General features: G+C 38.6%; 1 protein-coding gene across 17 annotated transcripts in view; it reads right to left on the bottom strand.

The window, feature by feature from the left end:
* Nucleotides 1–19928, bottom strand: part of FRYL (FRY like transcription coactivator) — a 269726-nt gene that overhangs the window by 162696 nt on the left and 87102 nt on the right. For 8 of the 17 annotated variants that reach the window (XR_015165432.1, XM_086405834.1, XM_086405837.1 and 5 more), the window contains exon 4: nucleotides 935–1097. The exons of 5 other annotated variants lie outside the window; for them this stretch is intronic. Coding sequence is in view for 7 of the 12 variants with exons in the window: in XM_086405834.1 (XP_086261960.1) it covers nucleotides 935–989 (55 nt within the window). In the remaining 5 variants the exon portion in view is untranslated. Of the gene's footprint in view, nucleotides 1–934; nucleotides 1098–18348; nucleotides 18439–19928 lie in introns of all 17 variants that reach the window. 4 more of the 17 variants (XM_086405843.1, XM_086405842.1, XM_086405846.1 and 1 more) reach the window with 1 other exon arrangement.

The following is a 19928-nucleotide window of genomic DNA, read 5'->3' as shown; positions in this document are numbered from 1 at the left end:
CAAATTCATTTTATAAAACCCTAGTTAAAAACTTCCTTGACCTTTCATATTTAACCCAAGACCTATCGTTCTTAGTCTTAAATAGGTCCCATACCCATGATTAAGTGAGCTAATATTTTGTAAAGCATTTAGAAGAGTACCCACCAACCCACCCACACGGGAGGCATTACATACACGCTTGCTAAGGAAATAACATTTATTTATTCCACCTTCCTCTAGTGTCTGATCTACTGCGGTAGTAACCTAATGGCACCCTACTCCAGTACTCTCACCTGGGAAATCCCATGGACGGAGGAGCCTGGTAGGCTCCAGCCCATGAGGTCGCTAAGAGTCAGACACGACTGAGTGTGAACTTTCACTTTTCACTTTCATGCATTAGAGAAGGAAATGGCAACCCACTCCAGTGTTCTTGCCTGGAGAATCCCAGGGACGGGGGAGCCTGGCGGGCTGCCGTCTATGGGGTCGCACGGAGTTGGACATGACTGATGCGACTTAGCAGCAGCAGCAGCAGCAGCAGTAACCTAATGCAGCTTCCTATACATGCTGCATCCCTCTCTCATCCCCTTTTTTGTCCCCAACCCATGAAAAATGGAACTCTGATGAAATCACCTGAACCACTGTCACGAAGTCCATCAATGGCTCCCCCTCCATTTTAGGTTTAAGATCAAAATATATGAGAAGGTCTTTAGGATATGTGGTCTGGCCTCTGACAACCTTTCTAGGTCATTCCCATCACTCTCCCCCATCCCTCAGCTCCAGTCAAACTGCTGTATTTCCTCCTACTCCCAGCACATCATATTCCTTCTACCCAGCTACTGCCCCCTGAAACTGTCAACTATTTCTTCCTTCACATTTCACTCAAGTCTCACTGTGTGTGTGTGCTGAGGTGCTCAGTCGTGTCCAAATCTTTGCAACCCGATGGATTGTAGCTCACCAGGCTCCTCTGTCCATGGGATTTCCCAGACAAAAACACTGGAGTCGGTTGCCATGTCCTCTTCCAGAAGATCTTTTTGACCCAGGGGTTAAGCCTGCATCTCTTGCGTCTCTGGTATTGGCAAGCAGATTCTTTACCATAGTGCCATCTGGAAAAAGTCTCACTAGATCAGGGAAATTTTAAAATTGAAATATGAAGGATTAGAAGAAGTTAGTTGGATTAAAACATCTGGGTGTGTATGTATGCCTGTTTGTTTTTTTGTAGGGGGAGTGTCTTAGTGCACCTTAACTTGTCTGTGCCCCTATCTACTCTTTTGTAAAAGCATCAGTTTTTAACAGATAAATGGACAATTAAAATATGGTATATTCATACAATGGGATATTATTCAGCCATGAAAATAATCAAGTACCAATATATCCTACAAATGGATGAACCTTCACTTCAGTTCAGTCGCTCAGTCGTGTCCGACTCTTCGCGACCCCGTGAATCGGAGCACGCCAGGCCTCTCTGTCCATCACTAACTCCCAGAGTGCACCCAAACTCATGTCCATCAAGTTGGGATGCCATCCAGCCATCTCATCCTCTGTCGTCCCCTTCTCCTCCTGCCCTCAATCCCTCCAGCATCAAAGTCTTTTCCAATGAGTCAACTCTTCACATGAGGTGGCCAAAGTATTGGAGTTTCAGCTTCAGCATCAGTCCTTCCAAAGAACACCCAGGACTGATCTCCTTTAGAATGGACTGGTTGGATCTCCTTGCAGTCCAAGGGACTCTCAAGAGTCTTCTCCAACACCACAGTTCAAAGGCATCAATTCTTCGGCGCTCAGCTTTCTTCACAGTCTAACCCTCACATCCATACATGTCCCCTGGAAAAGCCATAGCCTTGACTGGACGGACTTTTGTTGGCAAAGTAATGTCTCTGCTTTTTAATATGCTATCTAGGTTGGTCATAACTTTCCTTGGATGGTCATAATATTTCCAAGGATGAACCTTGGAAATATGGTAAGTGAAAGAAGTCACAAAAGAACATCTATAGCATGATTCCATGTATGTGAAAGGTCCAGAAGAGGCAAATCTGTACAAACAGAAGTCAGAAGACTTTACCAGAAGTTATGAATATGTGGTTTCCTTTTGAGGTGATAAAAATGTTCAACAATTAGAAAGTAATAATTGTTATACATACAATTCTGTGAATACACTAAATACTATGAAATTATATACTTTAAAAGGATGAATTTTATGGTATGTGAATTATATCACAATAAAGCTGCTTTTTTTAAAAAAGCAATAACAGCTTTTCTCAGATTATAAGGATTATAAGAGATTTAAAGTATGTGTATGTTATTGAACACACACACGCATTTACACAATTATACTATGCACTTAACACATACCAGACCCATAAGTACTTCAATAAATGGTACATATTATTTTGAGGAAATAACACAGGTTTTAACTGAAATTAGATGAATGCATAATTGTGCTTTTAGGATTTGATTTTTACTATTTTTGCAATCCAAGAAAAACATCTGGACATTAAAAACACTGCTTATGAATTTTTACATTGTGTAAAAATCCAAGTAAATTATGCAAATCTAATTTTTTAACATACTTTATCTTACTCACATTTTAATTTATAAAACTGTGGTTAAATAAGTCCATTTATTTCTTCTATGTCTGTGATAAAAACTGAATTCTTTGAAATACTGTCACAAAATTATGAAAGTAAATTCTATAAATTAATATATTTACAAGAGGCAGTATATTGATAATAACTGTATCTGTTACCTTACACTGCAGATATATAACTAAACAGATCTTAGTACTAATTCTTGCCTTGTCTTATCAATTTTAGAGAGCTAAGCTAATCTTTAAAATGATAACATCCTCACTACACTGCTGGTTTAACAGAATGTTCCTGATTCAGTTTTTAAAAGAAGTAATGCCTAAAACTGTTGGCACAAAGACAAAATCCTGAATTTAGGCCATATGAATGTCACTTCATTGTTGTTACTGAAAGAAATAAGCTCAACTATAATCAAACTTCAGCAGTACTGCATCAACATTCTGCCAGCTAAGCAGGCCTTGAAACCAGAGGGCCTCTAGCAAATAATATAAAATGTGGCATCGATCATTAATACAAATCATGGCAAATGCATCTACATGAAACATTATTATATTTAATGATAAAGAATTATAATATATATTGCTAATAAGTTATTTTCAATAACAAAAATCAGATCTTTCTCTTTCCTTTTTTCTTTGGAGGATAGGGGCAATATTTGAAATATATATAACTTATTTAACAGAAAAATTACTTTCCATCTCTTTCTTCTCCCTAAAAGCTATTAATAAAGCTAGTTTTTCTCAGCTTTTCCCAAGGAATTTACTGAACAGAATTTAGTCAAACATTATTATCTTTTTTAATCACTGAGGGATCCTTCTATGCATTCCTACTTCAGAAACTGTTCCCCTGAGAGACATCACTAGTATAATAATAATCACATAGTCTAAGAGGGCTCGTATATTTGTCCTCCTACCTTTTTTCCTATTATTAATCCATTCCAACAAAAATGTGTGCAGCTCTAAGCTTTATCTTAATTGCCTACACATTTATCAGAAGTTAAGTAAGCATTAAGTCTACAAAGAAAAACAAAACCACAACCAACCTATGCCCTTCGGGAGCTTATCCTCAAGTAGCAGAGGAAGACATGAACGGTGCGGTTAGTGTAGCGATAACATTGACATTAAAGTGAAGAACAGAACAGACTACACACTTAGTATCTGGCTGACTCAAGAAAGGGTAGGTCTTCAAACACGAGTAAGAATTCACTGTGAAGCAGACAAAGAGGTGAGGGGGTAGGAGGTGCATTCGAGGCAAACGCAGCCGCAAACAGTAAGGCACGGCATGCTCCAGGAACCAGGTGAGTGTGGCAAGAGAGAAGACCAGCAAGATGAGCAGGGCTAGATGACGACAGGCTCCACCACACAGGGGACAGGAAGACTAGGCAGTTAAGGAGGGGAGAGACTCTAGATGCAGACATTTAGAAGGGGCTCCGGGCAGCAATGGGGAGGATGCAGAAAGGATGGAAAAGAAGCTATGGCCATACTCCAGGTGATAAGGCAGAGGCCTGAACTAAGGCAAGTTAAGCGGTGGTGGCAACAGAAGGCAGGAGAGACTAAGGACACTTCAGAAGGTAGAATTCAGAAGGCAAGTCTTGGTGAGTGACTCAAAGGGCTGAGTCAGAAACCTGGTTTCTGGTTTGGGGAGACTGTGGGTGGCTATACTGCCTACCACCATGGGTAGCATCTTATTATTCAAAACTGAATTCCAATAAATGCCTTTTCTGCTAAGTCTTCTCTGCCCTCTGTGGTTCAATATGATTCCTTCCACCCTAGGATTCCCTGTGTCTATAGTGTGTACCAGATATTTGGTTAAGTCATAATGCATACATAACATTTTTAATTTAACTTCCTTACTGTGAACTTTTCATGTATATTTTCTGTCCCTGAGTAAACTATCAATAGAAGTTCCTTATAATCAAATATCACAAGGTTACAGAGCAGTATATACTCAATAAACGCTCGCTGATTCAAGTGTTGTGCTTGTGTGTGCTTGTGCTTAGTTGCTCAGTCGTGTCTGACTCTTTGAGACTTCATGGACTGTAGCCCGCCAGGCTCCTCTGTCCAAGGAATTCTACAGGCAAGAATACTGGAGTGGGTAGCCGTTCCCTTCTCCAGGAGATCTTCCCAACCCAGGGATCGAACCTGGGTCTCCCACACTGCAGGTGGATTCTTTACCATCTGAGCCACCAGGGAAGTCATATTATGAATAGATACTGGGAAGAGATAGATAACCACTGTCCTTTTCTAGGGTCTTAAGACTATCCTCTCTCTCTCTCTTTAAATACAGTAGGGCTAAATGAGGATTAAAATTTTTTAAAAAAAGATATCCACAGATGCTGGTGAAATAAAAATATTCTCCCACTTTCCAGGACTAGGGCAGACATGGTTAGGGCCGTATTGAACAGTGAGAGCTGTCACTTCTTTTCAGTAGTTAGCCACTGTTTTAAAACTATTAAAAAATATCTTTAAGAGATTTGTACCATGAATGCCCAAGGGCAATGGGATGCCCACAAACCGAATCATTTTTTTACTAACAGTGAACAGCAAAGGTTTTACAAACATCTGTTTTGGGTTCACTCTTGGATTCAAGGAATATGACTGCATGAGATTTGGCTGTGGATGGTTATATGGTTCATGTAATGACATGTAGAAATGTTTAAATGGTCACAAAACAAAATAACCACATAGTTCACAAGCATCTAAACAAACTAAGTTTTTATAGGACAAGCTGCTGTGTATAATCTAATATACACTGTTTCTCTATAAGAACCCATTTATAGCTTCATTCTCACTACAAAACTGTCTTACTATTTTTAAAAAAGTACATGGTAGGGACGGGGGAAGAAGGGAGAAGGAGAGGGAAAAATAAAAAAAAATTAACAACCAGAGTCTAGTTTATTTTAGTAAATATGTATTCCATAGTATCTTTTTAAGTAGTAAATTATTTAATTTAAATTAGTCAGTAATTATAATTCTCCAATATTTTAACTATGTGTATTCACTTAGAAGCTTTCCTCATACAAAGATAATTTTCTGCCATCTGTCACAATAATATCTCCATATGGAAGCATTACTTACATATCAAAAATAAAAGAGAAATAAGATATTGTAAATGTAGTATATTTGGCATAATACAAATCTCAAATTATAGTCTATAAAGTTCTATTTTAAGAAGTCCTCCATATCAACATTTGCTCTTTTATATTATTTGATTATAAAACAAAACTATATCAAATATTTTGGTTAGAGAGTTAGCCAGAAAAAATTAAATTTAGTCTCTCATATTTTATTCATTAGCTTGCTTAGACATGGACAGCACAGTTGGGAGTAAGAACAACTGGGTTCTAATTCCAGTTCTTTGCCACCATATGACCTTGGAAAAGTCACAGTTTTTCTATCCTTCAGTTTCCTTTGGGCAAAACAGATATTACAGCAGAATTTCTGCTTGTTTATTACTTTATTAGTCTGGTATCATTTTATTAAGATACTTTTCACAGAAAAAAGAAAGAAAAGAAAAACAGACTATGATAATAAATAATTTTCATAAGTGCTTTGAGATCTTCAGAGACAAGTGCCACTGGAATTTACTGGAAAGACTACACAAAATCAATATTTGCCAAGTCCATATATTAGGAAGGAATGAATAAAATAAGAGCTCAGTGATATTGGTTTTAATGACTTATCTGAACTTTGAAATACAAAAGTATATCATCCTGAATGTTCTTTATCCTAAAATTGAGTACACGTGAAAATTCCTCAGTGTAACTTCAGGACTATGAGAAAGTTGCAGTCATTACATTACACTGTCTGATGCTTTAAGATAGCTAATGCTGCTTCCAATCAACATTTCGTGCAAACATAGCTGTGGAATAGTACTGGTATCCGATAACCCTGCAGACAGAGATTAGAGCCTGTTATCTTTATTCCCCATTTTTGACCAATAGAGAGAAACTTTGCCAGAAGGACACAAATTAATAAGAAAAGCCCAGACTGGTCAGAGAATATTTACTCATTTTACAGCTGCCAGCATGTGCGCACCCAGGTTGCTCTAGCTATCTTACTGATTCTTCATGTTATTTTCAACAGCTTTCATTCAATTTGGATGGGGCTAAAGAATTAGCATGCAAGAAATGGCAATGATCATACCTCAAGCATTTCTCCTGTTTAGTCAAATATACTTACAGCTGCTGCTCCAGGACTTTAACAAGGACTTTATGCTAATTTCAAAAAACACAGAATCCTGTAGACTCAACATTGTGTCCCAACTGGCTGCAGCAGCAGCGGTAGCAGCAGCAATGGATTTGTTGATCTCTCTCTGAGCCGCTGTCCCTTCTGCTTTCACAGGCAGCAGAGTTTTGGCCCACAGAGCCTCAGCTTCATTACCATGCAGTCTCGCAGTGACGCACAACTATAGTGGAAATGCTGCTGAATGCAGATGAACTATTCAGCTGAATAAAGCCTTACAAGTTTATCACAAGTGCCCTGAAGGACACCCTCACCTTTCCTGCTGGAGATACACACGTGGCCAAAATCACCAGCTCTGTTTATTGTCCCCGTTATCAGTTTTGATGAGCTGTGTCTCTGGCTGCTTTCAGTGTAGTCGCTACTGCTAGTAAACAGACAAGGGTGGCGCTCTGCCCTTGGGTGCCAACTTTTCTAGCTCAGAGCCTCAGAAGTCAGAAACAAATTTGGATCCAACATTAAGATCTTTAAGTCTCTTCCTATAACAGCTGACCCTCTCTGCTGCCAAAAAAGCATCGGAGGTGTTTATTCCACTTCAGTCAGTTTCTCTAGGTGATTTTCATAGTCAGTTCTCTCCACCCCTCTACACACCCAGGCAGTAAGCAGTGACTTTCTCAGCGGGCTTATGATGATGCAGAGTCCACTGCCTCACTTAACCCGCCAGAGAGAACGCTGGCTAATGGAATCAAAGGATGATGTAATGAACACCGTGGCTGAGCTTCCATCAGCCTCTAAAACTGCTCAGCTCAGGACAAAGTTTCCTCTGCTACAGGCAACTTATTCAAAAGAGAGAACTCTATTAGAATAATGGGATTATTTTAAAACATAGGGTCTTCTATTCTTAAAACAGGACATAATTCCTCTCAAACTCTTATAGTCAGAATACCAGTAAATAGTGAGAAATCCTCTGGCCAAACAAAACACACGTTTTAAAAACTTCATTCTATAGAAGCTATTTTTAAATGGAAAGCTAACACTATTGAAAGTCTGACTGCTCTTCAAAATAGTAGAAATATTCTAAAATCAAACCTGACAAATAATATTTGGTGTTAATATCATAGGAAAAATGTCTTGACCTCACAATTTACCATTACTCCGAAGATCAGTATTGGGGGGAATGGAGGAAGGTGGTATTTTTCCATCTGTGGCAATACATTTGTACTCATCCATCTATATACTTCTGTATCCTTTAAATACCACAAGGAATAAGTAAATTTCATGATCAAAGTCATAACTGAATGGATTAATTCATAGCCAAAAGGCTAGGCACTATATTAAAAGCTAAAAGAATATTCTTCTATGCATAATACATTAAGGGGAAAAGATAGTCATATTCATTAAGACACATTCAGTGGTAATAGTATTACTGAGAGCATCATTTAAAGCTTATTCCTTCAGAGTAGTCCAGGAACTCTGGAATAAGTCTGCAGCCATTCCTACCCCTGACAGATCTAAAATTGAAATCCAAACCAAGGCTACAAAGGATAACCACACAGAACTCCAATACCACAATACTGTTGTTTCAGCACATCTTCTTGATCAGACACATCTCAGGATCAGGGAAGAACAAGGTTTCTCCTGGCCTAACGGAGCACAAGTGCCTCAAGGAGTTGCATGAACAAAGGGTACTCCATAGTCCAAAAACACTGCCTACAACATCCATTCTTGAACATTAACAATGTATGTCAACCAACAAAAGGCTCTCGGTTATACACAAACTGGTTCAATTTTTCCCTTTAATTAAATATTCCCCAAAGTGATTTGACAATATAATCCTTTTTTCATCAAATGGCTGTATTTGATGAAAAAAGGATTAACTCTATTAACATAGAGTCAGGGAATAAGCTGATCTAGACCCAGACAACGGAGAAGGTGATGGCACCCCACTCTAGTACTCTTGCCTGGAAAATCCCACGGATGGAGGAGCCTGATGGGCTGCAGTCCATGTGGTCACGAAGAGTCTGACACGACTGAGCAACTTCACTTTCACTTTTCACTTTCGTCCATTGGAGAAGGAAATGGCAACCCATGCCAGTGTTCTTGCCTGGAGAATCCCAGGGACGGGGGAGCCTGGTGGGCTGCCGTCTATGGGGTCGCACAGAGTCGGACACGACTGAAGTGACTCAGCAGCAGCAGCAGCAGACCCAAACAAACTACACCAGTCAATGTCAAGACACAGAACTGAAGCATGTCAGCAAGCAGATAAGTCAGAAGGCGTACACACAGATATTTTATCATAGTTTTTCTACCACTACTGAGCTAAGCCTGTTAGTCTTACACAAAACTTAAAAGCTACTTAATATTATTTGTTCCACCAAAGTAATCAGAGCTTATTCTTAGTAAACCTTTGTAAACTATAAACTTTTATAAACTATAACTGTCACATAGAATGTCCAAATAAGATAATTTTTTTAGGGGCTAGAGCTCCAAAGAATTGATGCTTTTGCACTGTGGTGTTGGAGAAGACTCTTGAGAGTCCCTTGGACTGCAAGGAGATCCAACCACTCCATTCCGAAGGAGATCAGTCCTGGGTGTTCTTTGGAAGGAATGATGCTAAAGCTGAAACTCCAGTACTTTGGCCACCTCATGTGAAGAGTTGACTCATTGGAAAAGACTCTGATGCTGGGAGGGATTGGGGGCAGGAGGAGAAGGGGACGACAGAGGATGAGATGGCTGGATGGCATCACTGACTCGATGGACGTGAGTTTGAGTGAACTCCGGGAGTTGGAGATGGACAGGGAGGCCTGGCGTGCTGCAGTTTGTGGGGTCGCAAAGAGTTGGACACCACTGAGCAACTGAACTGAACTGAGGGGTTAAATAATAGGTGATTTTTTTCACAATCTTAAAAAAAGAGGATTTTCTTCTGCTTAAGTTTCACATACATGGATCTAAAAGAATAAATCAGAACCTAAAGTGTCTCTTATATCTAATCAATTACTATGTGCATACAGCCAAAGGAAATCAACAGCTTCTTTGAGACAGAGCTACATAATTTAGGGCTTATTTTAGAAGTTCCATTTACACCAGGTCTTCCTTGTAACAGAAGGTGAATGAAAATGACACTTCCATTCATATGGAGAGTAATTCAACAAACCCATGTGAGCAGAGCCTGGGTTCTTAGCATTATACTGAAATGCAAAAAACAAAATAAGTAGCATTATTATTCCAACTATTATTCCCAACTTTAACAAACAGTAATGGACTAAGTATTTCCTTTCTAACCCTTGCCAAATGTTCATCACCCATATCACTGAGAACTACATACGCACTCAACAATTCTTCCAGGAGACCGGGCCAGAGTAGTACTATATTCCAAATGCTTCTCAATCTCTCAATTACTAACCAAACTTTTATATTACACAAATAATAACAGTCCTATCATCTTCAAGTAATTTCTCTATCTTCAACCTATCAATCAATCACATAGCTTAGAGCTTATTGCAAGCTCAACAAAGTGAAGTAAAAATTGCTCAGTCGTGTTGACTCTCTGTGACCCCATGGACTGTACTGTCCATGGAATTCTCCAGGCCAGAATACTGGAGTGGGTAGCCCTTCCCTTCTCCAGGGGATCTTCCCAACCCAGGGTTCGAACCCAGGTCTCCCGCACTGCAGGCAGATTCTTTACCAGCTGAGCCACAAGGGAAGCCTAAGAATACTGCAGTGGGTAGCCTATCCCTTTCTCCAGCGGATCTTCCAACCAGGAATCAAACTGGGGTCGCCTACATTGCAGGTGGATTCTTTACCAGCTGAGCTTAACCTATCAATTAATCACATAGCCTAGAGTTTATTGCAAGCTTGACAAAAGACTAGTCAAAATGTCAGTCAGTTTTCCATTTTATTCATTCCATAAATTCAGAATTCTCCAAGTTGTATCATTCATACATATTTTCTAGTCTAATCACCATAAAAAGATAGCTGCACAAATCATTTCTTGATGGCATATTCTTGGCAAAGCAGAAAAATTTATTTTGGATCATTTCCTTCAACAAACCTCTCCACCCTTTAGACTGTAATATTAAAGAATGTTTTTAAAATTTATAACATTTTTTAAAAATTCACAATTTCAATATTATCAGCCTTTGCTGAGGTCCTCTTGGCATGGGCCAGATACTGTAAAGCACAGGGAACAGAAGAAGGCTATGCCAGTCTTCTTGCCCCCAAGGAATCAGAAAGTAGATGTTCTTTCTTTTAATCAATTTCCATTTGATTCTATGTCCTTTTCACTGACATTTTAAGGATTCATGGAATCGGTTACTTGCTTTACATTTCTAAGTAGAAGGCAGATAACAGTACATCCTAATAAACTGAGTGTGTATATCAGGAAAAATTCTCAGTAAATCCTACAAAAATATTCCCATTTAGATATAGTATCCAAACAAATGTTCTTTAATAAACAATGAAGTTTGGACTTAACTGACTATATCATACAATACAATCCAAGAAAATTTAATGTTCTACCAACCCAAAAGGAAATAAAAGTCTTCAATTATTAACAATTCTTAGGAACAGTACAAATATAATGGATTATGCCTTATATTACTACTACTACTAAGTCGCTTCAGTCGTGTCTGACTCTGTGCGACCCCACAGACGGCAGCCCATCAGGCTCCACCATCCCTGGGATTCTCCAGGCAAGAACACTGGAGTGGGTTGCCATTTCCTCCTCCAATCCATGAAAGTGAAAAGTGAAAGTGAAGTCGCTCAGTTGTGTCTGACCCTTAGCGACCCCATGGACTGCAGCCCACCAGGCTCCTCCGTCCATGGGATTTTCCAGGCAAGAGTACTGGAGTGGGGTGCCATTGCCTTCTCCGTGACTTATATTAACACCTTTTAAAATATCTCAGAAATTATTAAACCGGTATCCAAATAATCATAATATGGAAAAAACAGAAACTTGACAAGTTTTTCTACAAAAAACGTTAAATATCCTATCACTCCCAGAGCCTTTCACAGTCCCTACAGATTTTAGCCTCTTTGGAAAGTCCTCATCATTTCTGGAGTTTAGAAAAGAGATTGAAAAGTTTTCGGTATGGAAGGAAAGATGCTCTTGGGTCTATGAGATAATTAACATCACACATGAAATATAAAAAAGAAAAATCAAAAAGGCTGTAGAAATCACTTCCTATTTTGCTTTATAATACAACAAAAAATTAACAATAATTATCTATAACAGTAGTTAACATTTACTTTTTAGTACACTTAATTCTACTTTCTCTATTTCCCAAATTGTCTACCATGAATTGGATTTAACATTTTAAAAATTCCTTTCCTTGGAGAAATCACTGATTCGAGGGCTAGAGCATAGAACACACAAGATAAGCCTGGAACATCTTGTAAGGGCAGGAAGTGGGAAAGGGCTCAAAAGACAAAATAATGTGGGTATGTCAAAGAAAAATGGGAGCCAAGTGATAGAGCTGCCAACAGTCAAAGCTAACACCTGGAGCAACAAAATAAACAATGTAGTATGGAATACTACAAAACCCAAAGTACAAAATAAATATGCATTGAGGCTGTACTTATATAAATAAATGATTAGGTAAATAAAGGAGAAGAGACAAATCTCATATTGTACACACAGAAGTGTTAACTTACTAGGCTTGACTGATATTCTTTGAAAGGTCTGCTTTGATTGGCCCCTGGCTGGCATCAAGGAACTTAAATTTTAAGAGGGGCCCACCATTCCCAGAACTGAAAAGAGCTGCTCAATTATGCATAAATTTTTGGTACAAACAATATAGTTTATGCTGAACAACTGCTTTCCTTCAGCAAGTCCAAAACGGGGTATGTGCCATGTCAGCAGCCCCAATAAAAATCCTGTAATCTGAGTCTATAATGAGCTTCTTTTCTATGAGGAGAAAAAGAAAGATAAAGAAAAAAAAAAAAGACTCAAATGGAACACAGATAAAACAAACAATATCTAAAAAATACATTTAATGGCTGGCACCAGGAGAAGATTAGAGTTTGTGAAAGAAAAGATCAGTAAGTATGGAGAAATGGGAACATTAACTCTACAAAGTGAAGTCTAAATGATAAAACAAGGGGAGGAAATGCACAAAGCCTCAGTGACCTTTGGAGCAATATCAGGTAGTCTAATACATGTTGGAATATGCCAACCACATCATAAGCTAACTGCTGGAAACCAACGACAAAAGAGGAAAATCTCAAGAGCAGTTGAAGAAAATGATAAATTACATACAGTGGAACAAAGATAAAAATGAACACATGTTTCATCTGAAACTATACAAAGCAGAAGTTGGAATGCATGCTATCACTGAAAAGCTTAAAACTGATGACTTATAATTCTATTATCTGGTGAAAATATCTTGCAAAGATCAAGCAAAAACTTTTCTGAGACAGACAAAAACTGAAAGAATTTGTCACCAGTATATCTACATACAAAAAAACGTTAAAGAAAGTTCTTTAGGCAGAAGAAAAAATTATACTGGATGAAAACCTGTATAACCTGTATAACCTAAACAATATCATCGAAAACAAGTGATGGAAAGTGTCAGAAATGGTACACTGGCAGGAAGGAGAAGAACTTTTGCTTCTTGTTTTAAATTTTCTTTATGTTAATTGATGAAAGTGGTTAACAATCTACAACAAAATCAGGTTTATACTGTGTGTAAAAATAAAACATTTGACTACAATAGTACAAAGGATGAAGAGGAGAAACAAGTATAAAGTTTTAAGATGCTACATTCTACATAAAATGTGCTATCATTTGAAAGTAGACTACAATAAGGTAAAATTCATTTTTTAAACCCTAGATTTAAAACCCCTAATTTTATTTAAAAATTTTTAAATAATAAGCCAACAGTAGAATAAATTAGAATACTAAAAAGCAAAGGAGGAGGGGAAAACAGATGGGACAAACAGGAAACAACCACAAGATAGATTTAAACCCAACCATGTCCCTAATTAAATATAAACGGTCTAACCACTGTGTGAAAGCATCATGCCAGGTACAAAAAGGATAATTTAGTGAATAAAACAAAGCTTGAGCCCTTGGGAAGGTTGGGATCCAATGGTGGTGATAAACAGCACGTGGTATGTGGGTGTCCGTCCCTACATGCTGTGTGCTTAGTCGCTCAGTTGTCTCCAACTCTGTGACTCAATAGACTGTAGCCGGCCAGTCTCCTCTATCCATGGGATTCTCCAGGCAAGAATACTGGAGTGGGTTGCCATGCCCTCCTCCAGTGGATCTTCCCAACCCAGGGATCAAACCCAGGTCTCCCACATTGCAGGACTGGATTTTTTATCATCTGGGCCACCAGGGAAGTCCATGTCCCTACATACATACATCCAGATATAAAATAACCAGTTGTGATTAAGTGCTGTGATGGTAATAAAGGAGGTATAGTGACAGAGAAAATCAGAGAAGGCCTAGATAAGATAGAGTGATCAGGGAGATGGCCACTAACAGGGAACAATATCAAATATGAAATCTGTTCAGCAGTGGACCTTCTTCTGAAGAATGAATTTTATGGTTAATCCCCAAAAGGAAATCAGACTGAAATCAAAGTAACTCTGGCTGACCAGGGTTAGAGTATCAGAGCCCTCGCCACTTGCCTGAGGAGATTCTCAAAGAATCCCTGAATGACTAATAGGCCCCCACAAAATACTGAGGTCTATAACTGGATGCCGTAGAAGAGCTCTGATCAAGAACAAGGTCAGACAGACCAACCTGATTAGTGAAGGGGAGAACGGACTTGAGGAGAACACAGTGAAAGCTGATGGGCTGTCTAAATTGCTTAGGTAAGGGGTAAGGACTAAAAAGATAACTAGTATACATATTTAGTGGCTTCCCAAGTGGTGTTAGTGGTGAAGAATCTGCTGCCAAAGCAGGAGACACAAGAGATGCAAGTTCGATCCCTGGGTGGGAAAGATCCCCTGGAGAAGGAAATGGCAACTCACTCTAGTATTCTTGCCTGGAAGATTCCATGGACACAGGAGCCTGGCAGGCTAGTCCATGGGGCCGCAAAGAATTAGACCCAAATGAGCACACACATACTTAGAATAACTCAGAAAAGGGCAATAAAAATGGGACTAGGAAGACAGATTCCATTTTTTCTGAATAGGTACTTCTTGATGGACCTGGTGACTGTTAGCATAGGGAAAAAAAGAGGCAAACCTAAATAGTAAAAAAAAAAAAGTGACCCCTACACTTAGGTGACTGGGTGGACAGTGGTAGTAAACATGGACCGGCAAGGGGTGGTTTGCAAGGGGTAACAAGGAGAGTTTGGGCAACATAAATCTCAAGTCTAAAAGAGGCATCAAGGCTAGAAGCAAGAGAAGAACAAAGACGGAAGTATACGGACAGCCACTCTCACAAGTTCTCCAGCTTCTCCATTTGTGAAGGGCGTAAACAGAGTTCACTATCTCCAAGTACATGCTAGCCAATACTAACCACAAATTAACAAATTCAGCTGAAACCAAGAAAAATAAAAACAAGCAGGAGACAATAATTTAAAAATGAAATAAACAAAGGAGTAATGATGGGACTCTTCCCCTGAAATATGAGGACCAGAATTCCATCTAGATTTCTGGAGAGAAAGGATTCAAGTCGTGACCAAATAAACTACTTATTTTAGAAGTATAAATCAAGTTTCTGAATTAATGGTCATACAACAGAGTCTCTAACAAAAATAAGCTTCAGACAATGTCACAGATTAGATCAATGCATTAGTGTATTCACAAGTTAGCAGCATAAAAGCAATAAAGAAGTTTTTTAACTAAGCTCAATAACTTGGAGAGTGGTTATCTATACATCAATATATTATTCAAGAATGCCATAAGGTATAATTACTGTTACCTTCCTGACACAGGGCATTGATTAATAGCCCAATTTATTCCTAGCCTTGAAGTTCTTTTTATATATTTCACACGTTAAAACAAAAAAATTGCTTCCTCTGCTTAAAATGAAGTAGTCCAGACCCTGTAATCATACTTTTCTTCTCTGCCCTCAAAAACCATACCAATTTGCTATCATTTGGCCCAGTGCTAAGACATTATTATTTCTTGAATTAAAACAAAAATCTATTTTTGAATATTTAAAACTGATTCCTGAGTTCCTTAAGAACTCTAGACACTAGAAATTAAATGTAATTGCCTGAAATTGTTTTTGGAAAATACAGGTGAAAAAAATCCAGATACAAATTTTCTAGTCAAAAGGTTATTGGATTTATATTTTTTACAACATGCACAATGTATATTCATTGCCCCCAAAGAAACTGGAATTCTTAATACTAAGATACTTTCATTGTCAGTACAGGATATACAGATGTACTGAGAAGAAAAAAGAGGATATGCATTATAACTGGTCAATCCTACTGGGAAAAATCACTGCACATGGTGATTGCAGCCATGAAATTAAAAGACGCTTACTCCTTGGAAGGAAAGTTATGACCAACCTAGACAGCTTATTAAAGAGCAGAGACATTACTTTGCCAACAAAGGTCCGTCTAGTTAAGGCTATGGTTTTTCCAGCGGCCATGTATGTATGTGAAAGTTGGACTGTGAAGAAAGCTGAGTGCCGAAGAATTGATGTTTTTGAACTGTGGTGTTGGAGAAGACTCTTGAGAGTGCCTTGGACTGCAAGGAGATCCAACCACTCCATTCCGAAGGAGATCAGTCCTGGGTGTTCATTGGAAGGACTGATGCTGAAGCTGAAACTCCAGTACTTTGGCCACCTCATGCGAAGAGTTGACTCATTGGAAAAGACTTGGATGCTGGGAGGGATTGGGGGCAGGAGAAGGGGACGACAGAGGATGAAATGGCTGGATGGCATCACCGACTCGATGGACATGAGTTTGAGTGAAGTCCAGGAGTTGGTGATGGACAGGGAGGCCTGGCGTGCTGCGATTCATGGGGTTGCAAAGAGTCAGACACGACTGAAAAACTGAACTGAACTTAACTGACTGGGAAAAACAGGTAAAATTCTATGGACCATAATTGAAGGTGAATTTAAAATGTATTGCCCAAAGAAGAACTTTTTTGAATGTGAAAATGGGCACTAGCTAGTAACAACATGTCAGAACAGAGATGTAAACCATTAACTGGCCAAGGTCAATGGAGACCAATGGTCACGTTCTCCATGAAGCACCATCACAAAGCAAAGGCTCATGACTTCCTGCCAACACTTGTCTTTCTGAATTTTTCTCACATTGTCAGTAGCACAATAAGTTTTCAATGAACTAGAAGTTTTTATTGTTAGGGCCACTTTTTAATACCATTCTTACTTTTAAAACAAAAGGGTGAGTTGGCAAGGCTGTAATAAAGAATACGAAAGGAAAGGAAGTACCAAACTGCAGAAGCAACCAAATGTAAAGACAAAAATTACACTTAGGAAGTAGAGTACCAGCAGTTTTAGGAAGATGAAGAGATCGTTTATTGTAATTAAATGGGAAAGCCTAAAACCCAGGAAATGTTTATGAATGATCAATCTTAATCACAATGTATTATATTATATTAAAAACTAATTTGGAAGAACCTACCTTCCTAACATTAATATTCTTTAAAACCTCATTCTAAACCTTGTAAATCAGAACCCACTTCTTTATAAGATTCCCTAGGTCATTCTTACGGAGAAGGCAATGGCACCCCACTCCAGTACTCTTGCCTGGAAAATCCCATGGATGGAGGAGCCTGGTAGGCTGCAGTCCATGGGGTCGTTAAGAGTCAGACGTGACTGAGTGACTTCACTTTTACTTTTCACTTTCATGCATTGGAGAAGGAAATAGCAACCACTCCAGTGTTCTTGCTTGGAGAATCCAAGGGACAGGGGAGCCTGGTGCGCTGCTGTCTATGGGGTCGCACAGAGTCGGACACGACTGAAGCGACTTAGCAGCAGCAGCAGCAGGTCATTCTTAAGCACAGTAAAGCTTAAGAAGAGCTAATTTTAAGATATATTTATATAAAATATAAGATATACTGATATAAAATTATCTTGCTTGTGTCATTTTTAGCACATCTTATTTAAAAATAATAACAAATATTTATTTAGAAATAGAGATTAACAAAATTCAGAGCCCTAAGATATAATAAATTTTCTGCATTCCTTATAAAGAACTTTTTAGAGTTTTTTTAAAAGTTTCTAGAAATATATGCCAGTTTATACTTCTTGAGAACAGCATAAGAGATCTTATCGGATGGCTTACCTAACCTTAAATAACCACTCTTTAGAAACAGAAAATTCTGCCAAAAATGTATGTGTGCGTGCTCAGTCATGTCCAGCCCTTTGCAGCCCCATGGACTGTAGCCTGCCAGGCTGCTCTGCTCATGGAATTTTCCAGGCACAAATACTGGAGTGAGTTGCCATTTCCTACCCCAGGGATCTTCCTGACCTAGGGACTGAATCCATGTTTCTTGCATCTCCTGCACTGGCAGGCAGATTCTTTACCACTAGCACCATGTGGGAAGCATCAAAAGTTTAAATAAAAGTAGACTTTAAAATTCAGTTAATGTGCCAATAATTTACATCTATAATATCTAAAATTATTTTATATTATTACTTAACAGTTTGAATAAATCAACGATAGAATGTTTACTTTGCTGATACGGCGTTTGGAAAAACAATTCTCAAAGGCGGACTGATCCCCATCTTGATCACCATCTGTCTATAAAGAATCCTTGTGTTTCTAAAAAAAGAAATATGCAATGAATTACCTTTAGAGTTAATTTATTCTATTTTAAAAATGACTAGGTTTAAAAAACTTTATGGCTAAAGTAAGGCAAGGTGCATATTCTATCTACATATGTAGCAGGATGGGATGCTAAAGGTGGCTGGAAAGTACAGGGATAGCCTAGTAGACAATGAGTTCCATTATGGAAAGGTCCATAAAACAAGATTATTGATAAAAAGCAACTATTTTAGAACTCCACATCAGGGTATTAAGGGCATACAGGAAATCTGTTAAGCCAACAATTGTTATCTTTAAAGAATGAACCATATGGCCTTCCACAAATAGAGACTCACAGATTTTTTTTTTAACTGAAGAATCTTTAGAGATCATGAAACATAGTCCCTCAAATCTTAGATGAGACAACTGAAGCCCAGGGAGGATAAATGATATAATTGGATCCAAATCAAATTAATGAATATTTAATGAATACCTACTGTGGATAACACACTATTCCAAGAGTTACAGAAACTAAGTTTAACAGTGGAGCCCTTCTTCAAGCGGTCCATTCTCTACTTCCCAGGTAAATCACCTGTATGTAGCTCTCTGATGTTAGCAATATCCTTTTCCATATTCTAGCTTAGAGCTGGAACACTTAGGTCCCTAGACCAAATCTGGTTCATCGCTTGATTTGTAAAGAAAGCTGTACTGAAACACAGCCACACACATTCTTTCACATTTCATCCAGGCTTCTTTTTTTCTACAGAGTCAAAGCTAAACAGTTATGACAGAGACTTATGGCCCCCAGATCCTAAAATATTTACTACCTGGCCCTTCCCAGAAAAGGCTTGCCAATCTCTATTCTAGATCACTTTTTGCTTTGATTTGAAGGGTGTTTTTTCCCCCACCTTTTTTCCTTTTCAAACTAATGGAAGGCTGGTTTTGCCTCAGGAACCACTGCCCACTGAGCAATGTGCTAGATGGTTTTGAAGGAAAAAGTCAGTGAGCTAAATATGGCAACTGACAGCAGCTCTCCATAACAAGTGAAAACTTGCTCTGGCACATAAAGGAGAAGAATCAAAGGACAGAAGACTCTTAACTTTCAACAAACATTTAATAAGTGCTTACTAAGTGCCTTCCATGGGGCTAAGCTCTGGGGCTACCCACATAGATAAGACCAACTTAGTTCTCAAAGAATTCACTACCTAGAAAAAGAAGCAACACTTTTATATTAAATGGAATAACAGAAGTTAGTGGACAAAGACAGAGAATAGTTAACTGAAGTTAGGGGTGACAGAAACTAGTTAACCCCAAGGACAATCACACAGAGACTTCTATTCCCCCTACCGAGTTCCAGCTGCAGGAAGTAAGCATGATTAGAAGCTTATATCTACGGATTGTTGCCTCAACCCAAAGGCCACAACGTATAGGTGGGTAGAGTTAACCCTTGGACTGGATGTTGCTTCCTGATTCCCTTTATAGCACACTTTATTTTTGTTTAAACTTTC

The sequence above is a fragment of the Bos grunniens genome, chromosome 6, assembly GCF_055505025.1.
Source record: "Bos grunniens cultivar Pamir isolate PY7600 chromosome 6, Bosgru_T2T1.0, whole genome shotgun sequence".
Lineage (NCBI taxonomy): Eukaryota > Metazoa > Chordata > Mammalia > Artiodactyla > Bovidae > Bos > Bos grunniens.
This window is presented reverse-complemented; position numbering and strand designations above follow the sequence as displayed.